The following is a 26,171-nucleotide window of genomic DNA, read 5'->3' on the forward strand; positions in this document are numbered from 1 at the left end:
TAGGAAAAGAAAGTATTTCAGTCCTAACTTCATTGGACTCATTTTGAGAAATCACATTTCAGTAATGATGCCTCGACTGGAAGTAAGACACATATACACATAAAAATATCCAATTGCTGAGGCACCTGGGTGGCTTGGTTGAGCATGTCTGACTTCAGCTCAGGTCATGATCTCACAGTTCATGTGTTTGTGAGTTTAAGCCCCACATCAGGCTCGCTGCTGTCAGCCTGTCAGCACAGAGCTTGCTTTGGATCATCTGTCCCCCTTTCTACCTTCCCCCCGCTTATGCTCTTCCCAGAACAAACAAATACATACTTTTTAAATCTAGTTGCTTAAACAAAAAGGATTTGTTGGCTCACCTGAGTCCAGAATCATATTTGGTTTAGGCACAGTTGGATTAGGCTTCCTGTTGCGGTTCTCAGCTCTGCCTTCCACATGTTGACCTAAACCTAAAGCTGGATTCCCTCACGCTGGCTACCCACCACACCATCCAGTTAGGGTGAAAGCTGCTCGTGATTGTCAAAATAAGATTCTAAGTTCACTCTGGTCAAATGGATCACTAGCTCACCCCTGAGATTACATATAGAGACTGGTTTAAACCAATTAAGGGCCACACCGGGAGGTAGGAATGGGATTAGTAATACCCAAAATGTATGACCACTATACACTGAGAGATTAAATGGATACTACAGAGGCAACCAAAAATGTCCCCTCTACTCAATGGTCCAATCCAGCAAAAAATGACCCAGAAAGGAGCATTTGCACTTTGTTGTAAATGTATTTGCTTTATTAAAAAGCAAGATCCTTTGTAATATATTTTCATGATCACTTTTGTCATAAATGCTCGAATTTAGATTAATTTGCTTTTAGGAAATCAGGGTTTAATTGCAGCCATCATTCAGAAACTAAGTTGTGAATTGGGGTTGCCTTTTCCTGCAAAGTATTATCTTACAGTCTTGAGCTATTCAGGAGCTGAAAAGAGCATTTTCTAAGTGAAGTCTGTTTTTTGTTAAGTTTCCTTTTTTTTTTTTTTTTTGGAGATAATTTCTCAAGGTCTTTGGTGATATTATACAGGAAATGTCACTCGTCATCAAAAACTTAATCCCAATGTCCAAATAATAAGACTGGAGCCAAGCACAGGCTGGAGCAGAGATAGAGAAGTCAGTGGATATGGAATGGGGATTGGGACCAGTCAAGAATACATACAGCAAGATCCCGGAATCAAGGGTGTTCCAAATTTTCCATATTGTTTTAGCATCTCTAGGTTCTTGTTCAAAACAATTCAGCAGTGCTATACATTATTGAGAATTTATGCATTTACTACCATTTTTTGGTTACAATGTCCAATTATGAAGTGAGTTCTTCATTCTACAGGTTTACTTATTGATTAACAATAAGATACCACACATGCTGTTATTTTGAAATCAGCAGTACTGCCAAGAACAAAGAACCAATGGGAAGAGAAGCCATTTGTGCTCCATTGTTTCTGAATTTGGAAAATAAGTTCTGAGACCAAACATCATGTGGTCCATTTGAGGGATCAAGTGTGAAGATTGTTGTCACAAATTAGTAGGACTACCTGGTATTCAGAATTTTGAAAAATCACTGCATTGCACAATAGTAATAATAAACTGACCAACAGCACAGCCGTATGGAAAATAAACACAGAAGAGCAAGAGCATAAGCAACAATGAATCACAGAAACTGAGAGTTGGAGTGCTGCATATTGCAGAGGTTCAGAGTTTCCAAAAACTCTTATATGAGTGATGAGGTACAGATGCGTAAGTCATGCATGCAGAGAGGAGTTCATTTATATTGCGAAGCCTGCACTGTATCCACATGTAGCTGAATAAACTGAACTGAACAGAGACTATTGAATTTCCAAGGTTTCTTTCTATATTTCTGGATTGTTTTAACTATAAACACCAAAGACATACATTGGTGGACAATGTGAGGGCAGGGGTTGTTTGGGTATTGTTTTTTTGAAGATAGGAAAATATATTAGACACAATGGCAGCTGTTATTTTTATTCATCCTTATTACATAAAATAAGTAAAAGGTGATAATGTTAAAATTATGATGAGGTATTTATTTCATTCACTTTCATTATTTAGTAACTGATGTATCTGTACCACTGTGTTTGCAAAATACTAGTTAGAAAATTGAAAATCTAATTGTGTGTTCTCTTGTTTTGGCCTGTTTTCGATACAAGTTCCAACAGCAAATAAATTTACCTTCTTGGGGCGAAAATGCTAGTTTAAGGATTTTAATTAATTTCTTCTGAGGTAACCAGTCTGTAAGTTTCTAAACTTTTCTAAACCTTTTATCCAAATATTAGTGGAAGAAATACCATCTACCTTTGTAAAGATAAAGTTATGATCTACTTATTTTAGAAAACTAATAACACAAAGCTCAACTCAACTATAACCAGATTGGCATATTTAAACTTTTGATCTCAGAAATCAGAATATTTCAAAAATAAAATAAGGAACTCTGTCATTTGGGGTCAAATTTGGGAGGAAATAGCTAAAATCACAGCTTGATAACTAGCACCAATGATTAATTGCTTTTTCAACATGTGGATTATCTTGGTGCCAAAAATTATGGAACAATTGCCTAACAAATTGGAGAGTCCCTGATGTCAGTACTCATATTTTCTTTGGATTATACTAAGCAATTATGCTAACCTTACTAATGACTGAGTAAAATGGTATTGTGCCTTGGGGCACATTTTGATGAACTACAGTTGTACTTCTCATAACCTAAGAGGCATATGCATAAAGAAGTATATTGTTCAGAATAGGGCTCTGTGACCTTTATGTTAGATTATAGAGAATTATAAATATCTATCACATAACTATGAATATGTTTATCATTAATAGTCATAACTTTAAATTATTTACCTTCCTGAAAAATTAGCTGATAAAAGCTCATCTCCAAATAAATGTTTGATTTAAATAGCTCCGTTTTTGTTCCTAGAATTTACTACCCCATACCACATCCTCATATTCAGTTCAATTTGTTATTTGTACTAAATTTATTTGCATTTATCATTTGTACTGTATTTATGATATCAGATAAATCCTTTAAAACATGCATGTATTTAGCTTTAATCCTTTCCTTCAACTTCTATGTAATCCATCTATCGTTTCTTGCATGTGTTTCCAGTATACTTGAGGCTATTATCTTAATATCCTGGGCTTAAATAAAGTAACACAAATTAGGATAAATAAGAAATTTAATTTATGATCTGACATTATGAGGACACAATCATGGTTGAATAATTATAACTATCTGAAATGTTCTATAACGTCAGAAAAGTTGATCTGTCACCAATGTGAGAATTACAAATCAACACCACTTTTCAGGGGAGATTATTTTTAAACATTCTAAATGGTCTTAATATTTAGGTAAAATACTACATCACTTAAAACTAAGGAACTATTAACTATTGAAATAGTAATTTATTTAGACAGACAACAACACAATGAACTTCTAGCTATCCCCAGATCTAAAGCTATATTAAATATGAGAATTGGGAGCACAAATAGAAATTATATTTTCTAACTCTCAGGCTCTTGCTATCAAATTTCTAAGAGCACCTTTGATAATACCATATAACATTACATTTCAATCAAGATTTTGAATTTCAAATTTTAATAAAGTGACAACTGTTCTTTCATTCAAATTTTAAATATAATAAAATTAGTTTTTCCTAAAAACAAAGGGAAATTTTACATTCTGCCTTATGGGTTAAATGCTGCTATATATCAAAATCCAAATTTCACACTGTGGCCTAAGGGCTGATGGATTCCTGTTTTGCTTTCATTCCATTCTCTCCCTCCCCCTCCTCAAAAGGATCCAGCAACACTGTCCTCTGGGTCCTTAAGCTCATCCAGTTCTTCAACACTCACCACACACCACACTCCTCCCCACCCCTGTCCCCAAGCCCTCAAACTGGTGTTTCTCAGGCCTGGAACACTTCCTTGCAGGCACTCAGGCCTTGCTTGTTAGTCTCCTCAGCCTTCAAGTCTCTGTCCAAATTCTGCCTCCTCAGAGAGGCCTTGCCATCTCATCTTAAGATAACACCTCTCTCCTTCCCTCCTTCCACCCCAGTTTCACTCTATTTCTTTCACAGACTGTACCACAATCTGAAATTATCTTGGTCATTGATTTATTTACTTTTTCACTGCCTCTCTCCGCTGACTAGAATATAAGCTCCAACAGCCTGGGGACTTGGTCTAACTAACTTCTGTATCCCCAGCACCTTGAACAATGGCACATGGCAGGTACTTGGTGAATATTTGTTCAGTGAAGAAACAAATGCAATGGACATTTCAACTTTTTAAGAAACATTAACAATATGTGTTTTTAGAATGACAAGATTAAATGGGTTCATGTCTTTGTATGGGAAATTGACTTTTGTTACACTGTGCAATCACTATAAAATAAATCTCTTTTCTCAAATTTCTTTTTCTCAAATTTTAATAGATTTAAAACAAGAGTGGAAAAAAATTGTTTTTCAATCAAGGGTCACCATTATGGAAATATGGAAAGGGCCACACATTAGCAAAAAAGCACCAGCCATTTTCAAAAACAAGCATAAAGGAAAGGAGCTCTTTTCAAACAAGCTGACCTAAAATAAAGCAGAGAGAAGTCAAATAAATAAAGCAACTAAATAAAGTATACAGGTATACAAGATATTTCACTGATTTTGATATATAACCTGTGTACAAATCATTTACAATTATAGAATATATAATATAACAAATGACAGAAATCAGTTACTAAGTTTTTTAAAAATTATTTCTTGGGGCACCTGGGTGGCTCAGTAGGTTAAGTGACCAATTCTTTTTTTTTTTTTTTCCAGGTTTTAAAACTTTTTATTTGCATACTAAAAAAAATTGTGCATTCCAATAATTAAAATCATTTGAACAAAAAAATGGCACTCTGATTAAACTGCATTTTACAGCCTGTAGGACACCTTGAACCAGCTTGGTTTTTAGATTTCTCTGGTCCTCCCACCCAGCTTCTTCCTTCACCAACATGCAAGTTCTTTTCCTTTGCTGCCAGTCAGACAAGCAGATGGGAGAGGTAGGCGCCTTTGTTTGTCAGTAGTTCTCAATGTGGCAAGGGGCAGCACAGTCATTTAAACTTGATCCAACCTCCCTGCATCTTACAGAGTTAAACAGCTAAAAGAAGTAAAATAAGAAGGCAATGCTTGTGGAATGTGCAGTGCATACTGGTGGCGCGTGCCTCATTACGATTTGCCTGCTTGCTTTTCCTGTTCAATCGTTTCTTTTGAAGGCAGTGGATTTTTCTCTTGCGTTTCTGTCTTCTTCAGTTTCGACTTATCAAATTTCTCAATCTCAGCCAAATCAGGTTTGTCAGTCATAGTTGCAAAGGAGGTGCACAAGCAAGCGAAGTCCGATCTGTGCAGTGGCCTCCGCCTAGTGCCCAAGTGACCAATTCTTGATTTCAGCTCAGGTCATGATCTCATGGTTCCTGAGATCGAGTCTTGCCTCAGGCTCTTCACTGAGAGGGAGGATTAGGATTCTCTCTCTCTCTGCCTCTCCCCCCCACACACTCTTGTACTCCCTCAAAATAAATAATTTTTTTAAACATTTTTAAATAAATAAAAGTTGTTTGTTATTAGTTCCCATATTGTATACATCATGGCATTAGTAGGCCATGAAGCTCTTAATTAAATGATCATCCCCAGGTTACAGAAATCAGGAGTAATACCTTGAATGGAAACTGCCTCATCCATAAGCAAAGGGTTTTCTTTGTACTATTCTACAAATGCAGCTTCTATAAATGGATATTTGTTAAGAAACTTTTCATCCCACCTAAACTAAAACTTTCTGTAATCACTTTATTTCCTTTCCAAATATCCTATAAAAATAAGAATCATGACCCAAATTTCTAAGCATCTCTTCCTTGCTTAAGGGAATTTTCCATTGCTCCCTGTATTATTTATTGCTGCAAAACAAATTACCCCAAAACTTAGTGGCTTAAAACAATATACTTTTATTATTTCACAGGTTTCATGGGTCAGGAGTTTGGGTCCTCTCCTTCAGGGTCTCTCGTAAGGCTTCAATCAAGGTGTTGGCCAGGGATAAGGTTCCATCTAAAAGCTCAACTGGGGCATGATTGACTTCCAAACTTAAACAATAGGTCTCAGTTCCTCATTGGCCATTGGCTAGATGTCATGTTCAGTTCTTTGCCATGTAGGGCCCTCCTAAATGACAGTTTGTCCTATCAAAGAGCGCAAGTTACTTGCTCTAACTAAAGTTACTTGGAAACTCCAGTGGAGACTTTTTAAAATGTGCTTCATAGCACTATTCTTCCAAGAGTGCCTTTTTTTTTTTTTTTTTTTTTTTGGCCCAAGAGTGCCTTTTAAAATGATTCTCAAGACTTCACAACATTTCTTTTGCAAATACAAATTTACCAACATCTGTCAAAGTGTAAATCTTAGAGTACTTTACACTAAACGTGTCACTGAAGACAAGTATTTCTTGTGGTCTGCCAAATTACTGCCACATTGGAAAATACACAGATTATTAACACTGTGTGCCACTAGACAGGGATTATATCTCACATATTCTCTCTCTTTTTAAGTTTATTTATTTTGAGAGAGTGCACACACTCATGGGGGAAGGGCAAAGAGAGGGAGAATCCCAGGTAGGCTCCTCACTGTCAACGCAGAGCCCAACAGATCTGGAACTCACAAACCAGGAGATCGTGACTTGAGTGGAAATCAAGAGTCAGACACTTAACCAACTGAGCCACCCAGGCATCCCTGTAGCTTTTTATTCTTTAGGTACCCCTCCTCCTCAAACTCTCCCATATCTGAATCTAAATTGTTAATTTATGAATCACTGAATTATTATTTCTCCTCAGAACAAATCTCATCTCTGATGACTCTGACATCTTAACCAGCTTTGCTTCTCTCTTCCATCCAAACTACTTGGCCTAGTTATTGACTTGCTATTTCTCACTTCCCTACCTTCTCCCACACTGCCATTTATGACCTCATGGTTTCAATGATTAGTTCTATGCTGGAAACTATTAAACCTCACTTCACACTTAACATGCATGTATAAACCAAACTCATTGAGTTCCCCTCAAATTACTTGCTACCTCTCCTCTTTCTCCATTATCATTCCTTTATCCTAGCTAATACCCAGGAATTATTTTCAACTTCTTCCTCCCTTTATCCTATAAATCTCTGTTAAATCATGTTTCAAGATGCCTCCTAAATTTGTTCATTCCTTGCCACTTCCTTTGCCTTCAACCTAATCCAGGCCGAAACTGCCTCACAACTGGACTTTAGCAACAATGTCCTGAACGGGATAAGGGTTCATCTGTCCATATCCCCCTATCTTTTCTTCTAGGTCAATGAGATATAAGAAAAGGGGTTAGGGTTAGGGTTAGAGTTAGAGTTAGGGTTAGGGTTAGGGTTAGGGTTAGGGTGAAATCAGGAGCCCAAGGGTAAAGCCCCTCTCTGTCACCTCAGATGTGACCTGTAGCATATTTCTTTCCTCCCTCTAGGCCTGGGAGTCTCCTTATCTGCAACATGACAAGTTGGACAGTACACATGGGCACTAAGTTGCCTTGCAACTCTAACAGTCTTCTACTCTGATGCTTCTTTGCTCAAGGAACAGCAATAACAACTTTCCACCTTTCCCCACACCTACACCACCCATACCCCTACCCCCATCCCACCAATATCACAAGTGTTACTGTTTTCCGGCTTGCACTGTTTCTTACATCCAGACTGCTCAATTTACCATATCCCTAATGACTGCCAGTCTATCCACTGTAAATGTCAGTTCCTTGTTCTATTCTTCCCCTTCACTTATAAATTATTCATTTTACAAACATTTATAGAGTGACTGCTAATGTACAAGGCACTTTTTGCCAAGTCCTGGAAATAGTGAAGTTAAAGACATAATCCTTGCCCTCAAAGAATTTACCAGCTTATTGGATACAATTAATAGGTAACAAATATATACTAACATGTTAAATGCTATGTTAAAGAATTTAATATATCCTGGGGGGGGGGGGGGGGAAAAGAGAAACACTTAACAAGATTGAGTACATAGGAAAGCTTCAGAAAGGATGTGTTAATTCCAAGCTGGGTCCTTGGAACTCAAAAGGGAAAATAAGAATTAAGGAGGAAATAAAGTGTGCCCTATTGCTACTTTGAAAAGCTATGAGACGAAGGGAAATTTCTTTTAAAACAGGGCATATTGGGCCAAGTGTCAGAATACTGGAGAATAGAGGGCAAGAAGCAAGCAGCGAAGCTGGTCATGATGAACGAAGTAGAATGTCACCCTAAAGACTTTTTTTTTCTTTTCCTGAAGAAAGGGTGGAGTATGCGCTATACTTTGGTCTGTTGCTGGGAAAAGGTGGTTATTGGGCACTGAAACGTTTAAAGCTGATAGAAGGATCATCTAGTAAGAAGGGGAAATTGTGGCCTGCAAAAAATTGTTCTGGCTACTGTTTGGTTCAACTAAACCGCTAACATGACCGATGCCTCACGACCTCACCAAACTAGCTTCATTCAGACCCAATCTAGTCGCCATCAAACTCTGGCCGCCACGTCACAGAGAGGGACCAGTGTCACAGGGACCAGCGCCAGACCTGACGCTTCCAGACACCTCGCGCGAGATTTCCCGGAAGCCATTGCCCTAGGAAGAGCGTTGGGTCGCCTGGCAACCGCACCAAGGCTGCGGAGGAACCAGGCACTGAGGAAATTTACAAACCTGACTTCCAGACTCAGTTCCTCCCGCAAGGGGAGAGGTGCCTTCAGGGAAGAAGTCTGGGGGCTGAAGAAACCATAAAGCCACGTTTCTCAAACTTGTCTGCCAGTAAGTAAGACCTTCCTGGGTTACTGGTTAAAATGAAGACCCCTGAGCCTTATCTCTAGACATCTAGAGTTTCCAGAAAATCAATCTGAAAGTCTGTATTTTAAACAAATAGACTCAGGCAAGGCTGAGAAACCGCTTTAGAGAAGGGAGACACGGGTGAAGGGGTGGCCGCGGAGTGAGGGAGCGGGATCTGCGCGGGTATGAGTTTGTAAAGGGGGAAAAAAGCCTGAGAGCGGAACCCCGCGATTTTGAGCTTTGGGAAGCCAGTGAGCCTGGAGCTCGCTAAAGGAAAATACACAAACTAAAATCGGAAACATCTACTGCCGGTAGCCTGTGGGAGCCCCAAAGGATAATTTAAGCCAAGGGGTCCACTAAAATGGATTCCCAGAGTGCCTGTAAAGCAGCTCTAAACTGTCTCCCACTGGCAATCCAGACAGAGATATCCTAGCAAGGGGAATCCTGAGATAACAGGTATCTAGTAGGGAAAAATTATGAAAAAGTAGTTTCACAAACTTTAGAAAATAATGAACCTCTTTTAAAAGAAAAGCAAGGACACCCCACAAATGTTGACTTAATTACTTTTGTTATAATGTTCTAAAATGTATCCAAATCCAAACTAGGTTCAATTTAAACACCTGAAGGTTATAATATCTCTAAAACAAACTACAATACCAATAAAGTTTAAATTAATATTACATTAATAAAATGAATGGTGGTGTTTTAATGAAATTAAATCTTCGTGTGGATATGACTGCTACAATGCAGGTTCTTTTGAGTTAAGTCTCTATTATTGTGTGTTATTCACTTACTGGGATCCCTTTCCATATTCAAGCTCCTGGAATGTTTTCCTATAGCTTGTTGATGAGGTCCATTGCCCTTACCTTGGTTTAATAAATATTTCATTTCTATATCACATTTGCCTCTTTACTGTCCTAGTTATCTGAGAAAATCAAATTTATTTCTATACAAACACCACTTTGTGTACTGGAACCTAGAGCCAAAATCCATTTATAGCATGGTCATTCATGACGATTCAGATGATCCAAATTTTCTCTTTTAGCCCAGGTTAGAAAACAGAGCCTGAAGCAAAAATTCATATAATAACACATTTTGTGGGGGAGGGGGTTGTTAATTTTAGGGAAGTAGTACAGAAGGAAAAAAGGAATGAGAAAGAGATGGAAAAACAAACACAACCCAGTATGTAACCCAAAAGACCAGAGCTGTTTTCAGAGAGACCCTTTGAAATGGCTGTGTCTCCTAAAAGTGCATGGGGGAAAGAAAGAAGGGAAAATAAATAATTGAGACTACTGTCTTCCATGTGTAAAAATTACCCCCACAGGGCATCACCCCCATCATAGTACAGGATTGCTCCTGTATGGCCACCTGTATGGCAGTTCCTGCCTCAGCTATGAGAGAAATCCTGGGGTGTACAGCCACTTTAAGATGTGCATTTTCACCGGTTATCAGTGTAAAAGTGATATTTGAAATTTCCAGAAAAGGGTCTAAAATTTTAAAATATGGGTAAAGAAATCATATTTTAAATATTTCAAATATTTCTTAAAATATTGCATTTCTATACACAAGCTCTAGAGAATGTAATTCCTAAAAGAATGTCACTTGCAGTATCAACAAAAATATATAATCCCTAAAAATGACTTTAAAAAACTTATGCATGGCCTTAATTACAAGAAAATTATAAAACTACATTAAAGCAGCACTCCTAAAATAGAGAGGCATACCATAGTGATGGAAAAGAAGTCTCAATATTAGAGATGTGTTGGTGCTTCACAAATGGTTTATAAATTCAGTGCAATTCCTAACAAAATCCTGACAGGATTTTTCATGGAACATAACAAGTTGATTTTCTTTTAAGTTTGTTTGTTTGTTTGTTTTGAGACAGAGCACACATGCATGCTGGCACCAGCAGGGGAGGGGCAGAATGGGAGGGGGAGAGAGAGAATCCTAAGCAGGCCCCATGCTGTCAGCACAGAGCCTGATGTGTGGCTCCATCCCATGACCCCATGAGATCATGACCTGAGCCAAAATCAAGAGTCAGACGCTTAACTGACTGAGCCACCCAGGCACCCCAAGAAGTTGATTTTTAAAATGTGTATGAAACTCTCTCTCTGCCCCTCCCCCGTTCATGCTCTGTCTCTCTCTGTCCCAAAAATAAAAAAAAATAAATAAATTAAATAAATAAATAAATAAATAAATAAATAAATAAAATGTGTATGAAAGAGTTAAGGACGAAAGGATTCTGGGAACATGGCAGAGTAGGAAGCAACTGTTTCCCCACCTAGACAACAACTGCACTGGCAGAATCTGTCTGATATAAGTATTTTGGAACCTGGAGTCTACTGAAGGCTAACAACTTCCAGGAGAAGGCTTAGACAATAAACTGAAATAAATTTTGGTCAATTTCAGTTCTACAGCAACTATCCATCCCCTACACACAACCCAGTAGCAGGGTTTCTAGAGTACCTTACATATAGCTTGTAGAAGCCAAAATGGGCAAAAAACATACTAGCCACCAAATATCAAGGATCTGTCCTCTGAGCACTGATTGCTGCTTCTGATCACAGTAATGCAGACAAAATTTACAAAGCAAAGCAAAACTAAACATGTTTACAAGAAAAAAAAAAGGTCTTTCTCTTAAATGTGGATAGGGAAGGGGTTACTAAATAAGCCACAAAAAGCATAAAACATGAGCAAAAAAATGATACATTTGACTACATGAAAAAAATATATAGCTTCTGTTTTTTAGAAGATGCCATTAAACACAAACTAGGAGAAAAAAAAGGAGGAAAAACAAACTAAAGTCAGGGAATGGATATTTGCTACATGTATAATCAACAAAATACTGGTATCTGATAAAAATATAAGTGTATCTAAAAATTACTTATAGGGGTGCCTGGGTGACTCAGTCAGTTAAGCATCAACTCTTGATTTTAGATCAGGTCATGATCTCCTGGTTCATGAGACTGAGCACCCCATCAGGCTCTGCACTGACAGTGAGTAGCCTGCTTGGGAGTCTCTCTCCCTCTCTCTCTGCCCCTCCTCCACTCGCACGTGCACATGCACTCTCTCTGTCTCTCTCTCAAATTAAAAAAAAAACTTTCAATAAAAATAAAAATTACTTATAAAAACACAACCCATAAGTCAACATGGGAAAAATATAAGAAACCACAACTAACAGAAAAGGAACTTCATATGGCAATAAACAGGAAAAGACCCTCAATCTCTAGCAATTACAGAATGGCAAATTAAAACATAATGAGATGAGACTATTGATCTGGCTGTTTTCAAATCCCTTTTTTATATATAAAAAGATCTGAGAAAAAAACAAAAGCAATGATATTATCATTTCACACCCATCAGATTGGCAGTAATTTAGACTGCCAATATCAAGTGCTGACACTGATGTTGACTGCATAGTAGAGCAATAGGAACTCTCTTAGCTGCCAGTGGTAAAACTCCTTTGGAGAACAATTTGACAATACATAGTAAAGTTGAAAATGTGCAACCCAGAAATAGCCATCCCTAGTTTTAAACCCTAAAGAAACTCTTGCATATGTGCTAAAAATGACAGGTATACAAGAACCATAAAAGCAACATTGCAAATGAAGAAAAAAACACCACCCAAAGATCTATCATTAGAAGAAATAAATTCCTTACAATAGAATATTCACAGCAATGCAAATATTCCAGAGCTATACACATCAACTTTGATGATTCTAACAAACAAAACATTAAGCAAAAAAAGAAAGTTGGAATCAAAATAATACAATTTATGGGGCACCTGGATGGTTCAGTTGGTTAAGGGTCCAACTTTGGCTCAGGTCATGATTTCATGGTTCATGGATTCGAGCCCTGCATCAGGCTCTGTGCTGACAGCTCAGAGCTTAGAGCCTACTTCAGATTCTGTGTGTGTGTGTGTGTGTGTGTGTGTGTGTGTCTGCCCTCCCCTGCTCATGCTCTGTGTGTGTGTGTATGTGTGTCTCTCCAAAATAAACATTAAAAAATAATAATACCATTTATGACTGTAAAAATGTTTTAAAAAGTACTATATATTGTTTAGATATACATATATCTGTAGTAAAAGTATAAAGACATGAATAGAGACATCTAATTCTAAACTCTAAAAATAAGAGAATAGGGAGAAGGAGGGGGGTGGTGTACCTGGGTGGTTAAGCAACTGACTCTTGATTTCAGCTCAGGTCAGGATCTCGAGATTCATGACTCTGAGCCTCACATGCTTGGGATTCTCTCTCTTCCTGTCTCTCTGCCCCTCCCCCTGCTCTCTCTTTCAAAATAAATAAACTTAAAAAAAAGAATAGGAAGAAAGGCATAAAGGGAATACAAGTGTATTTATAACCTTTTATATTTAAGATTACCTGTAGGTCCATGAGTGTGGGTGTTATTCTTTAAACTTTCATCATGAAATATTTTTAAGGCAATATTAGTAAAAGTTATTTTTACTTAACTAGAAACTTTGTTCAGAATATTATTGTCATGTTTGAAATTTGATCTGTAAACAATAATCTTAAATTTTTGTTAAAAATAATGAATTCATGAAAATTTCAAAAATCTATGAAAATTCAGTGATTTTATTCTACAGATTACATTTTGTATTTTGAAATAAAATGATTCATTCCATATCTTCAAATATTTTATTGTGGGCATTTTATATAATATAGCCTGGGTAGTTATATGTCAATATGTGATAATGCAAACTGAATTTATCTTCTACTGAATTCACTTTCCTCCTAAGCATTGATTTCATGTCCAGAATACTACACAAACTGAGGTGTTTGGCTGGTAAAATTCCAGATATATTAGAAAAAGAATGCTCAGTTTTAAACTATATTTTAAAAAGACAATAAATTTTACAAAACTGTGGTTATTTATCACAGTTTTGTGATGGTTGGAAAAAAATGGGTTACTTCAAACTTATGGACCACATATGGATCTCTCACATAAATCAATAATTAATTAATTAATTATTTGATAGTATGTTCCCCTTATTTAACAGCCCTAATATATTCCAGGTGAAACAGTGAAGTAAATAGTGTTCACCTTATCTGTGAACAAAACAGTGAAACAATAATGGTGATAGCAAACATTTGTTGACCTATGTACCAGGCACTGTGCAGAATATTCTATACATTTTTATCTCATGTAATCTTCACAATATCCCTAGGAAGTAGGTACTACTATTATCCTAATTTTATAAGAAACAGACGTAACGTAGCCTCCTGGTGCGTATGAGGCTATGTTCTTACACTGTATAGAAAGAGGAGGCAGAGTAAACCCATCCATAAACATCTCAGCCCAGGCCCTTTTCCTGGTCTGTATTGTGAATGGGGGACACTGGGGGGGGGGGGGAAGAAACTGATGCAACATGCCCAAGATTGCCTGACCAGTAAGCAATGGGACCAAATGTGAACCCAGGCAGTCTGGATTGAAAAACACTGCATTGTGTTGCCTCTTTGTGGATTGCAGCTATAACAATTTCAAGGCCAACTCCATTTTCAAGTATTTTGCCCCACTGTCCTATGTGCATACTCAAGGTTTTTTACATCATGTGTTCTGATTTGAGGGTTTAGAAAATATGATCACCATGGGTTCTATGGAAAAAGGAAAAGAAGACCATTCTGGTCTCATTCTCAACTGCCACTAGCTTGAGTAGAGACCAACCTCTGGGCCTTCATGTGAAAACATCAGATGATACTCCTTGACAGGGAAAAAAAATCCTTTAAAAGATGCCCACAGTAACAACTCAATACTAGGGAGAGGAAAATATTAAAAATAGAAATGAATGAACATTGTATATTTAATTAATTTTGGTTTTTTAAGCTGTTTATAAGAAGAATTAAGTCTATAAACTTAGAAAATGCCTTTTAAAATGTCTCTGAAGTAGTTTATCAAATAGTTTTACATGAGAAAATTAAAGAGCAAGTCAAAATAATTTTTCCTAAATTGCCATGTACATAATGCTTTTTTTTTTTTTTTTTATAGAAAGTTGAGCATAAAACAATAGTTAAACCTGCTTCCTGACATGGTATCAGAACAGAGCTACTGCTGAGAGTTTGACTTATAGAGAAATCATGGTTCGACTAACCTTGGATCTAATTGCCAAAAGTAACAATCTTAAACTCCGAAAAGAAGAAACCACTTCACGATACCTGAAGAAAATAACTCATCTAAATTTTTCAGACAAAAATATAGATACAATTGTAAGAATTCTAAATTTCCTATTTTTACATAATTAACAATGTAAAGTTTAGAAATTGGTCTCAGAAAATACCTCCTTATTAACTATATTTTGATCATACTCAACTGTATTTTGATTAGTCAGCTGTATATTGTATTTTTATTTTAATTTCATGCTTATGATATTAAAATTATTAAAACTAAATCTCTACAAAATATATCATTGTGATTGTTAAATCTATGTGCTAAATATATGTATCTATCCCTGAAATACTCTATGTAGCAAACTAGAATTGAAAGTGTTATGTTGGAAAACAATTTCAAAGATAACGCTTTTGTATAATTCCAGCTGCTTGGAATATGAGTTTTTTAACATATCAAGTAGTAAGAATGAACTATATGAATACCATATTTTAAAACTTTAACAGTGAAATCTTTTTCACACATAATTTAACTGATTATATAAATGTAGGTTATACTGCCATTTATATCAGACAAGACTGTTTACTTGGATATATTCTGACACTGTATTTTCTCTGTGTTAAGTTGGCCTTAATGTGGGTAACTTTAAAGGGAGCAATAATTCTTGTAGGCCATTTGTATTGATGTCTATTGTCTACAATAAAATGCTAAAGACTACATGAGAGAAATTTTCTCAGAAACATAAGGTACATAAAGGCCGAGATGATGTCTATTTTGTTCATATCACTCTAAATCCCCCATCCAACACAGTGCCTAACCCATATTAAGTGCTGAATAAATGTTTTTCAAGTGAATGAAAAAAATAACAAAGCCCCAGGCACAAGTGTCAATTAAGACTTTTTTTTTTTTTTTGCAGACTCTACCAAGTTCCTATTCTGTATTTCTTTCCAGTTTCTTAGTGATTCTTCTCCCCATGAATCCAATTGCCCAGAAAACTCTCTACATCATTATACCATTACACACTTGCCCTCTGCAGACAGCCTCTGCTGTTCTTTTGTCCTGTCACAATCAGTGCTCCTTTGGTGTAGATGACCCTTGTTAAGAGGAAAGCAAACTAGGTACAGCTGACCCTAGAAAAATATGGGGGTTAGAGATACCAACACCCCCACACTCCTCAATACCCTGTCACCCAACACAATCAGAAGCCCTCATATAAGTTTTAATTCCCAAAAAACTTAACTACTAATGGCCTACTGTTGACCAGAAATCTTACTGATAACATAAAGTCAATTAACATATTTTGTACGTTACGTGTATTATATACTGTATTCTTAAAATAAAGCTAGAGAAAAGAAAACATTATTAAGAAAATAAGAAAATATATTACAGTACTATATAGTATTTATCAGAAAAAAAAAATCCATGTGTAAGTGGACCCATGCAGTTCAAATCCATGTTGTATAAGGGTCAATTATATATAATTCACACCAAGATAAGAATAACTTATAAACTTAAGTTTATAAGTCCCCAAGATGGTGTTATATTTTAAAAGAACTTGTTAATAAAAGCTGAGATTTTTTCAGGTTTTTTTTTTTTCTTAAATAATCTCTGTATCCAACATGGGGCTTGAATTTACATCCCCAAGATCAAGAGTTGCGTGTTCCACTGACTGTGCCAGCCAGGCATCCCAAGCTGAGGTATTTTTGAGTGTAACTTCACTCTAGCTCTTGCCTACTTACTCTAGGCTGACTCTACCACCCACATAAGAATGGCAGACTTTTAAAAATACCTTTAATTATTTTCTTATCTCAAAAGTAACTGATGTTCACTAATATAAATACATATATAAAAAAAGAAACTTATAATCCTATCATGCAGAGAAAACCACTATTAACACGTAGGTGATGTCCTTCCAGTCTTTTTTCTAGGCATGTATTCATATAATTTTACAATAGTGGGTCATATTGAATGCACTGTTTTCATTTTGAGATCTATAAAATATTACTAAGGAAACTAAACAATATTTAATGGTTAAACAGTATTCCCTTCAATAGTACTATCATAATTTATTCATCTATTATTTTTGAATATCCAATGACTTCCCATTTTCAGTATTATAAATAACAGCTTCCTTCTAATTCCACAGAATGATTAATCTCTATTCTACAATGTTGAAGCATTAATTTGTTAAATGTTTCAACTTCCAGAGAAACCTAATTGCTTCCAAGAAACACTGCTTGCCCTAGGAAAATCCTTCTTAACAAATACAATTTTACTGATATAGTTACAGGATACTAAAACCTAGAACTAATTTTATAATCATTCTAGTCTTGTTTTTACTGTGCTAATAAGAACAGAGATACACTATTATATTAAACTTAAGGAAATGTACAGAAAGTGGAAAACTTTCTTAAAAACAAACTTCTAAGTTTTCAGGAGAAATTAAGTATAACCTGTTTTTGTTTTCCTTTTAGGGAGACCTCTCTCCTTGCAAAAGTCTTAGTGTTTTATACTTGTATGATAACCGTATTAGTGAAATCACTAACTTGAATTATGCTACAAATCTGACCCACCTGTACCTACAAAACAATTGTATTTCATGTATAGAGAACCTCAGGTCATTAAAGAAACTGGAAAAACTGTAAGTGCTTTTTTTTTAATGTTTGTTTTCGAGAGAGAGTTCGTGTGTGTGTGTGTGTGTGCGCGCGCGCGCGCGCGCGCATGAGCTGGGAGGGGCAGAGAGAGAGAGGAAGAATGCCAAGCAGTATCCATGCTGATAGCATGGGGCTTGATCTCACCAACTGTGAGATCATGGCCTGAGCTGAAATCAAGTTGGAGGTTTAATCAACTGAGCCACCTAGGTACCCCTAGTGCTTTTATTTTTAAGTAACATAATTGTTTGTCATCATTACAGTAATATTTTTGCATGCAGACCTTTCCATTATCTGCACTTTTGTGGAATAGGCCTCAATTTTTATTCTCTTGTACTATTATTAGTGCAAAATAAAGTGTTACACGCGTTATACTTGGCAATTTGTTTCATTAAGCCTGACATACTTTTCTTTTGCAGGAGAGTAAGGTGTCTTAACCACTTATAAGGATACCTAAAGCATCCTTAAAGGCTCAACTGGGGAAAAAAGTTTCCATGGAAACTTTTTGATTTTGATTTTTGATTTTCCATGGAAACCAAATGAGCTCTGTGTCTTTAAGAATCACACATCTCAAAGGGCAGGGTCAGAGAGTTGATAACGTTGATTTAGATTTGAGTGTAAAAAGGCATTTACTGCCTATAATGATTTTAATTCAATGAAGTCTGGTAGATTTATTTTCCCAAACTGGAAGAACTATCAGTCCTTCTCAAAAAGTGGGCCAAGAACCTCAAAATGGGAAGAAGATAAGGGAAATGCTTATTGAAAACACAGATGGCAGGGTGCCTAGGTGGCTCAGTCGGTTGAGCGTCCAACTTCAGCTCAGGTCATGATCTCACAATGGTTCCTGAGTTCGATCCTCACATCAGGCTGACTGCTGTCAGTGCAGAGCCTGCTTCAGATCCTCTGTCCCCCCTCACTGCCCCTCCCCTGCTCATACTCTCTCTTTCTCTGTCTCCTCTCAAAAATGAATAAACACTTTAAAAAATGCAGATTTCTGGGTTCTGACCTAGATAGCCAAATGAGAATCTCTGGGGTTAGGCCCAAAAATCTTAATTTTGTTTTAAAAAAAGGTTATTTATTTATTTTGAGAGAGCAAGAATGAACGAGCAGGGAAGGAGCAGAGAGAGAGGGAGAGAAAGAATCCCAAGCAGGCTCTGCACTATCAGCACACAGCCGGACGTGGGGCTCAAACTCATGAACCATGAGATCATGACCTGAGCCAAAATCAAGAGTTGGATACTTAACCAACTGAGCCACCCAGGCGCCCCTAAAAACCTTCATTTTTAAACCTACTACCCACATGATTTTTCTGTGCTCTAACATATAAAAGGAGTACTGGTAGATCATTTAATAAGGACCATTCCAATTCTCTCACTTAAAAAAAAATAATTTCTTAGATTAAATTAAGTGTAAGAATCATATAAATAAACCTTTCTTTGGCTCATTGTAAAGAGAAAATTCCACATATTTCTGCATTCTTTGTATAATTTTCACACAGCTCAGTGATTGTTACTATGTTTTCATTATGTTTACAGATCATGATGTTCTCAGAATGTCTATTTAAAATTGTTTTATATTGGGATGCCTTGGTGGCTCAGTCAGTTGAGCAGTTGAGCATCTGACTCTTGATTTTGGCTCAGGTCATGGTCCCAGTGTCATGGGATCAAGCCTTGCATTGGGCCCCACATCAGGCCCCTCATCAGGCTCCGTGTTGAGCATGTAGCCTGCTTGAGATTCTCTCTCTCTCCCTCTGCACTCTCCCCTGCTCACATGCTCACTCTCTCTCTCTCTCTCTCTCAAATAAAAAAATAAATAAATAAATAAAAATAAAGCTGTTTTATATTTTGCAGGTATTTGGGAAGCAATTATATTGCTGTCATAGAAGGTTTAGAAGGATTAGAAGGACTAAGAGAGCTTCATGTTGAGAGTCAGAGGCTTCCCCTTGGAGAAAAGCTTCTGTTTGATCCAAGAACTCTTCACTCTCTGGGAGTAAGGCCACATTTGAATATTCTGACAAAGAATATAGTGATTAACAGTTATAATGGAACAGGAAGGTGGCAAAGGTATATTTGGAAATTATACATACTGTGTATGTTTATATGGCCAGTTAATTTATTTGAGGGCTAAAACTAACTTTTCTCACATAATTTCTCAGAGACTCAGAAGCTATAAAGTTGGGATAATAACGCCTGCCTCTAGGGTACTAAAAGTATCAAAAGAAGGATATAAAAAAGTTACGTAAATTATCAAGTTCTAATCCAGATGTCAATTCATTCATAATTTCAAACTTGGTGATTATCATGATTCAAAATTTTAGGAAAAAGTTTAAGGAAAGTAATGGACAATTATTTGGCAAATTTTAAACAACCTAGAGAATAATGATGATGATAAATTGTCTTCTCGCTGGATTCTGATTTCATTGTAGGCTGCCTTACATGTGGCTCTGCCTCATCAGAAGCAGGTAGATCTGGGAGTACCAGATTTGATGCTCCAGCTGTGACCTGACACCCAGATACATTGCGGAGGTGTCACAATTAGTTGAGAAGCCAGAGGTGGCTTTTTTATGAAATGCCATTTATTATGAAATGCCACTAAAAACATTTTTGTTTGCTCAAGTTTTGCAAAGATTCAAGCAGATTCCAAAATTCTAAATATAAGGCATAATCCTTTTAAGCTGTATTTAAAGTCTTAAAAAGTATCAAGAAGTATATTATCTAAAAGTTGGCTATATAGATGCCTTGGTGGGTAGACTCAATCTTGGTAGAGATTACTGGGCCATCATAGATTTTAAGATGGCTTTGGTTTAATGCTGCTCTATTGTATATTTATGTCCTCACTAACAGCCAATGTTGATCCCTCTTGTTAATTAGCTAATTATTATTTTAAGTACCTCTGAACATGTGGATTATCAAGAGGAAACTATAGAGAGAGAGATAAAAATAAAAACCAGATATTCTTTTATTCTTACCTATGTTTCCTATTTTAAAAAACAGACAAAAACTGTTTCTTCCTACATAAGTACAAATCTTAGTGATATTTAATAGAAAATGATAATTTGCTTAAACTGAAATAAGCATTTTTCTACACTGTGTTAACATTTGTTTGCTGGGCATCTTTTTTCTTTATTGATTCCTGGCTTCTTTCTTCTATAAATCTCTTTTATATTCTGGAAAGGGAAAATGAGACTTATGAAAGAACTTTAGACAAAAATAGTAAGTCATATCACAATTACTGAAGTCCCAAAGTTATGTCTGAAAAAACATATGGCATAGAAACAAAATCTCCATGGATTTTAATTTTCTTACCTAAAGAGCAAAACAGCCTGAACTGATAAATCTTAAATTTTTCACAGATTAAGATTTCTGGTTCCTATATATAGTATTTAATTAGACTGTTTACTAATGCTAATTTATTTTTCTTACAGAAATCCCTCTCTATATTGAATATCAGCAATAATAATATTGATGACATAAGAGACTTAGAAATACTGGAGAATCTTAATCAGCTCATAGCAGTTGACAACCAACTTCTGCATGTGAAGGTAGTGTAAAGAAAAATTAGTTTAAAAATATTTACATGAAATTGTGATTTAAAAAAATTTTAAATATCTATAAAATTTATTACTTTAAAAACTATTCTAGATTTACTCTAAAACTAGGTTATGAATCTCTACTTCTTAATATATTTATTTGCATAATTCTGCCCTCTTACCTGGTTTTCTCTTCCATACCCCAGTGCCTCCACCCCTCACCAACAGAAAGAAGTTTCTCTGAGAAGAAAGTATGTGCTTTTCCTCTCTGTAATATTTTGCCAGCAAATGTTTCCCTCTAGAGACTAGATTTCTTGCCACTTAACAGTGATCTCCCAATGAATGAATTTCTAGTAACTGGGATTAGATCTGAACTCTCTCCAGGCTGCTGCTCCTTGGGAAAGTACCTGGATCTTGAACTTATTCTAATTTGCACTAACTATATTCATGTCATAGTATGTCATATCATCCCATATTCATTCAGTTATTTATTCATTCAAATACGCACTGAGCACCTACAGGTCTCTCAGGCACTGTACTATTCTGTGTAAATCAGAAGAAGGAAGATTATAGTCCAAGGGCTCAAAAAACCTACAGTCAACAAGTAATGAAAAAACGATGTGATTCTGTTTTCGCAAGTATTGTGGTGGCACTAACTCAGCCTGGGGCTAGGGAAGGCTTCCTGGAAACAGTCGTCTGTAAGCTGAGCCCTGTCATAACCTCACAGTTTCTGATTTGGCAGTGGGATGGCTTGTGGTATAATTTCTTTACATGGAGGGATGCCTGGGTGGCTCAGTTGGTTAAGCGACTGACTTTGGCTCAGGTCATGATCTCGCAGTTTGTGACTTCAAGCCCCGCGGCAGGCTCTCTACTGACAGCTCAGAGACTGGAGCCTACTTCGTATTCTGTATCTCCTCCTCTCTCTACCCCTCCCTGCTCACGCTCTGTGTCTCTCTGTCTCTCCATAATAAATAAACGTTAAAAAAATTATTTAAAAAAAAAACATTTATAATTTCTTTACATGGAGCCACCAGAGGAACGAACAGCTTCTTTCTCCCATAACAGCGCTCTTGTTTTCAAAACTACTTCCAGACAGCTATCCACTGACCTTAAAAAAGTATTCCCTGGGGTGCCTGGGTGGCTCAGTCTGTTAGGCATCTGGCTCTTGATTTCAGCTCAGGTCATGATCTCATAGTTCATGAGTTTGAGCCTGACGCTTGGCATTGCACTGACAGTGCAGAGCCTGTGTGGGATTCTCTCTCTCCCTATCTCTCTGCCCTTCCCCTGCTTGCGCTCTCTCTCCCTCTCTTAAAATAAATAAATAAACTTAAAAAATTTTTTTTCTCTGACCTTGTTTCCAAATTCATACCTATTACCTAGCTCATCCCATAACTAAGCAGTAGATAATTACAAAAATAAATATTATATGTATTATACTACTAATGAATTCCTCAAAAACACCCAAAATGCCACTGATCAGGATGGATGTTTAAAATATAAAGACCAATAAGGAAGCATGACTCAATTAATTGTTTCAACTTACAACATGAAGGATGTAAGAAGTTCATGGGATAAATTCTGCATTCAAAAATACTTTAAGTTTTAGGGGTGCCTGGGCAGCTCAGCTGGTTAAGCATCCAACTCTTGACCTCAGCTTGGGTCTTGCTCTCAGGGTTGTGAGTTCAAGCCCCATGTTGGGCTCCACGCTGGGCATGGAGCTTACTTAAAAAAAATTTTTTTTGGGCAGGGGGGCGGGGGGGCACCTGGGTGGCTCAGTTGGTTAAGCATCCAACTTCGGCTCAGGTCATGATCTCACAGTTCATGGGTTTGAGCCCCGCATCTGTGCTCACAGCTCAGAGCCTGGAGCCTGCTTCAGATTCTGTGTCTCCCTCTGTCTCTGCCCTCCCCTACTTGTGCTCTGTCTCTGTTTCTTAAAAAATGAATAAATGTTAAAAAAATCTTTTAAATAAAACAAATTATTCTATTATGCTTTTAACTCTGAACAGAAAAATGAAAGTTTGATAACGGGACAAAACTTCTTGCCTCCAAATGATCCCAAAGGAAGTTTTTCTAAATGGCATTAAGACCTAGCTATTTCACCTACAATAATTATTCTTAGGCAACATTAATAATGTATAACCAGGATAAATGTGTAACCAAAATAAACACTTTCATTACTATTAATTATTCATTCCAATGATAAATGTCTAAATAACCAAACCCTTTTTTTTTTATTTTGAACTCAATGTTACCTCCCCTGTGTAGTGTTTCCTGAACCTGTTCCCATCAAGCTAGTCTATTAAAAATATTTATGGTATCATATGTGCCAGGCACTGCCCTTGGACTTCAAAAACATGTTCTAGGCACTGAGGATACCATGATCAAGAGAGACAGGGTCTCTCTACCCTCAAAGAGCTTACATTAAAATGACACAGAGGAGGGAACAGTCAGAAAATAAATAAGCAGAGAAGATTGTGAAAAGGGCTATGAAGGAATTAAATAGGATGACATAATGGAAAAGGGGTCAGTGGATATTTTAAATCAGGTTATTAAAAAAAGCCTCTGAGGAAATGACATTTATGCTCAGATCTGAAGAATGATAAAGAAACAATCTATGCAAAGAGCTAAGGAAAGAACATGCCAAGCATCGAGAACAGCAGGTGTAAAGATTCTGAGTATTCTAGGAACAAAAAGGAGGCCAATTTACTATGATAGGGACCCCAGTGCCTAGCTCAGTCTCTAACACATTGTGAGTGCTCAATAGATAATTGGTTGAATGAATGAAGAAGCAACAGTATAACATAAGATTATGATAGGGGAGAGATCATAAAGATCTTTTAGGCCATGATCATAAGTTTGACTTTATTCTAAGTGCATTAGAAAGTCACTGAAAGGATTATATTTTAAAGACTTCTCTATCAGCTATGTGCAGAATAGGTTGCAAGAATAACAGCAAAGAGATCATCTGGGAGACTACTACAGAGGTTAAAAAAAATGGTTGCTTGGAGATGAAAAGGAGTGACTGGATTGGAGGTTTATTTATTCATTCATTCATTCATTCATTTATTTATGAAAGACAGAGAGAAACAGAGCATGCATGGGGGTGAGGGGCAGAGAGAAGGAGACACAGAATCTGAAGCAGGCTCCAGGCTTTGAGCTATCAGCACAGAGCCCGATGCAGGGCTTAAACCCACAAACCATGAGATCATGACCTAAGCATGCCTAATTGTCCTACAGTGAGACCAATTAATTAGTCAACAAGCCTGTCGCATTTGTTTTCGTGAATGAAAAAGTAGCTAAGCATCACTAATCTGAAAATAGCTTCTAAAATCAAAGAGAGGGACACCTGGCTGGCTCATTCTGTTAAGCGCCCAACTCTTGATTTTGGCTCAGGTCATGATCTCATGGTTCACGAGTTCGAGCCCCATGTCAGACTCTGCACTGATGACACAGAGCCTACTTGGGATTCTCTCTCTCTCCCTCTCTCTCTCTCTATCCCTACCCCTGCTCACACATGCACTCTCTCTCTCTCAAAATAAATAAATAAACTTAAAAAAATAAAAAGTAAAATCAAAGAGAAAGACAGAAACAAACATTTTTGGAGAAACTGATAATATGGAAACAAAAAAAAAAATCCCACTATAATTAATTTAAGAGAAATAAAAAAGGATTCTATAACTTTGAAACCAAAACAGGATTTTTTTTTAAAAAGGAACATTAAATGAATGAGAGGACTTCAAAATTTAGAATAAGGATAGAAGAAATTAAATATTAAATTAAATATTCTCCAAGAAAGAACAAAAGAGAAAGAATGGAAAATAAGCAAGTAAAAAAGAAATGTAGAGAATTAAATTCAGGAGATCCAATATGTGACTAGTAAAAGCATAAGAATCAGAAAATAAGAAAAAAAAAAGGGAAATAAAATTGTATTTAAAAATGACATAGGGCTGCATGGGTGGTTTAGTCAGTTAAACGTTGGACTATTGATCTCAGCTCAGATCATGATCTCACGGTTCGTGAGTTCAAGCCCCACATGCTGGAGTTCTCACTCCCTCTCTCCTGCCACTACCCCACTCATGCTCGCTCTCTCTATCTCTATCTCTCAAAATAAATAAATAAAAACTTTAAAAAATTCTTTTAAATAACATAATGGGCCATGATGTATTAACCAAAACAAGAATCAGTATCACATACACGCATGCGCACACACGCACACATACACACACACATACACACAGAAAGCCAAACAAAATGTGTGAAACAACTTCTTCAGACACTGAACTATAAGCGACACAGGACTGTGGACTCTAAGAGCATGAAAACAAACAAGGTGAGCTCTATAATTATCCCAGCTTTCTGCCTGAAGGCACTTTCCAGACCACAGTGCAGGGAGGGAAATATCAAACAAGCCCTATGAAAATTAAATCATAACTGGAGAAAAGCCACTCAAGAAAAAACATCTAGAAATGACGTGGAGGATGGAATTAGAAGACAGGACTTCTAAAAAGCTATTATAAATATGCTCTAGAATTTAAAGGAAGCATGAACACAAACAGAAGGGAAATGGAAGATGCAAAGAAAAAAATAACTTTGGAACTGAAATATGTATCTAAAATGAAAAATTAATTGCATGGGATTAAAAGTGTATTAGATATTATAGAAGAAATTATCAGTGAACTTAAAGGTATCACATTAGAACTACTGAAACTAAGGTACAGAAAGTAAAAACACTAAAAGATGAGCAGAGCCTCAATGGCTTGTGAGACACAAGCACTCAAACATGTATGAAAATGGAGTCCTAGGAATAGGGGACTAAATGATTATGTCTCTTCAAAACTCATAAATTGAGGGGCGCCTGGGTGGCTCAGTCGGTTAAGCCTCCGACTTCAGCTCAGGTCATGATCTCACGGTCCGGTCCGTGAGTTCAAGCCCCGCATCGGGCTCTGTGCTGACCGCTCAGAGCCTGGAGCCTGTTTCGGC

At 36.7% G+C, this 26,171-nt stretch overlaps 2 protein-coding genes, 1 long non-coding RNA gene and 1 other non-coding gene across 6 annotated transcripts in view; 2 read left to right on the forward strand and 2 right to left on the reverse strand.

Moving 5' to 3' along the window:
- Positions 1-4,514: 4,514 nt before the first annotated feature.
- LOC125924855 (uncharacterized) overlaps positions 4,515-26,171 on the reverse strand; it is a 58,203-nt gene continuing 36,546 nt past the window's right edge. Inside the window, exon 4 of the long non-coding RNA XR_007458604.1 lies at positions 4,515-4,636. This is a non-coding gene — a long non-coding RNA (uncharacterized LOC125924855). The remainder of the gene's footprint in view (positions 4,637-26,171) is intronic.
- LOC125924852 (thymosin beta-4-like) lies at positions 5,023-5,607 on the reverse strand. The gene has a single exon (XM_049633678.1). It carries the CDS (start codon positions 5,393-5,395, stop codon positions 5,261-5,263), a length of 135 nt encoding a protein of 44 aa, XP_049489635.1. The 5' UTR covers positions 5,396-5,607; the 3' UTR covers positions 5,023-5,260.
- The window catches only part of PPP1R42 (protein phosphatase 1 regulatory subunit 42), a 53,061-nt gene continuing 35,528 nt past the window's right edge, over positions 8,639-26,171 (forward strand). The window contains exons 1-6 of one of the 3 annotated variants that reach the window (XM_049633674.1): positions 8,639-8,876; positions 14,895-15,112; positions 17,486-17,652; positions 19,513-19,651; positions 21,087-21,203; positions 21,398-21,442. In XM_049633674.1, the coding sequence (XP_049489631.1) occupies positions 14,984-15,112; positions 17,486-17,652; positions 19,513-19,651; positions 21,087-21,203; positions 21,398-21,442 (597 nt within the window). In that variant the 5' untranslated portion in view covers positions 8,639-8,876; positions 14,895-14,983. The remainder of the gene's footprint in view (positions 8,877-14,894; positions 15,113-17,485; positions 17,653-19,512; positions 19,652-21,086; positions 21,204-21,397; positions 21,443-26,171) is intronic. The other 2 variants (XM_049633671.1, XM_049633673.1) reach the window with 2 other exon arrangements.
- Positions 14,126-14,249, forward strand: LOC125924987 (small nucleolar RNA SNORA51). The gene has a single exon (XR_007458651.1). It is a non-coding gene; the product is annotated as a small nucleolar RNA SNORA51 (small nucleolar RNA).

The sequence above is a fragment of the Panthera uncia genome, chromosome F2, assembly GCF_023721935.1.
Source record: "Panthera uncia isolate 11264 chromosome F2, Puncia_PCG_1.0, whole genome shotgun sequence".
NCBI lineage: Eukaryota > Metazoa > Chordata > Mammalia > Carnivora > Felidae > Panthera > Panthera uncia.

Bases quoted from the DNA above. Each gene is read 5' to 3' on its own strand.
- LOC125924852 (XM_049633678.1), bottom strand. From the start codon at position 5,395: ATGACTGACAAACCTGATTTGGCTGAGATTGAGAAATTTGATAAGTCG.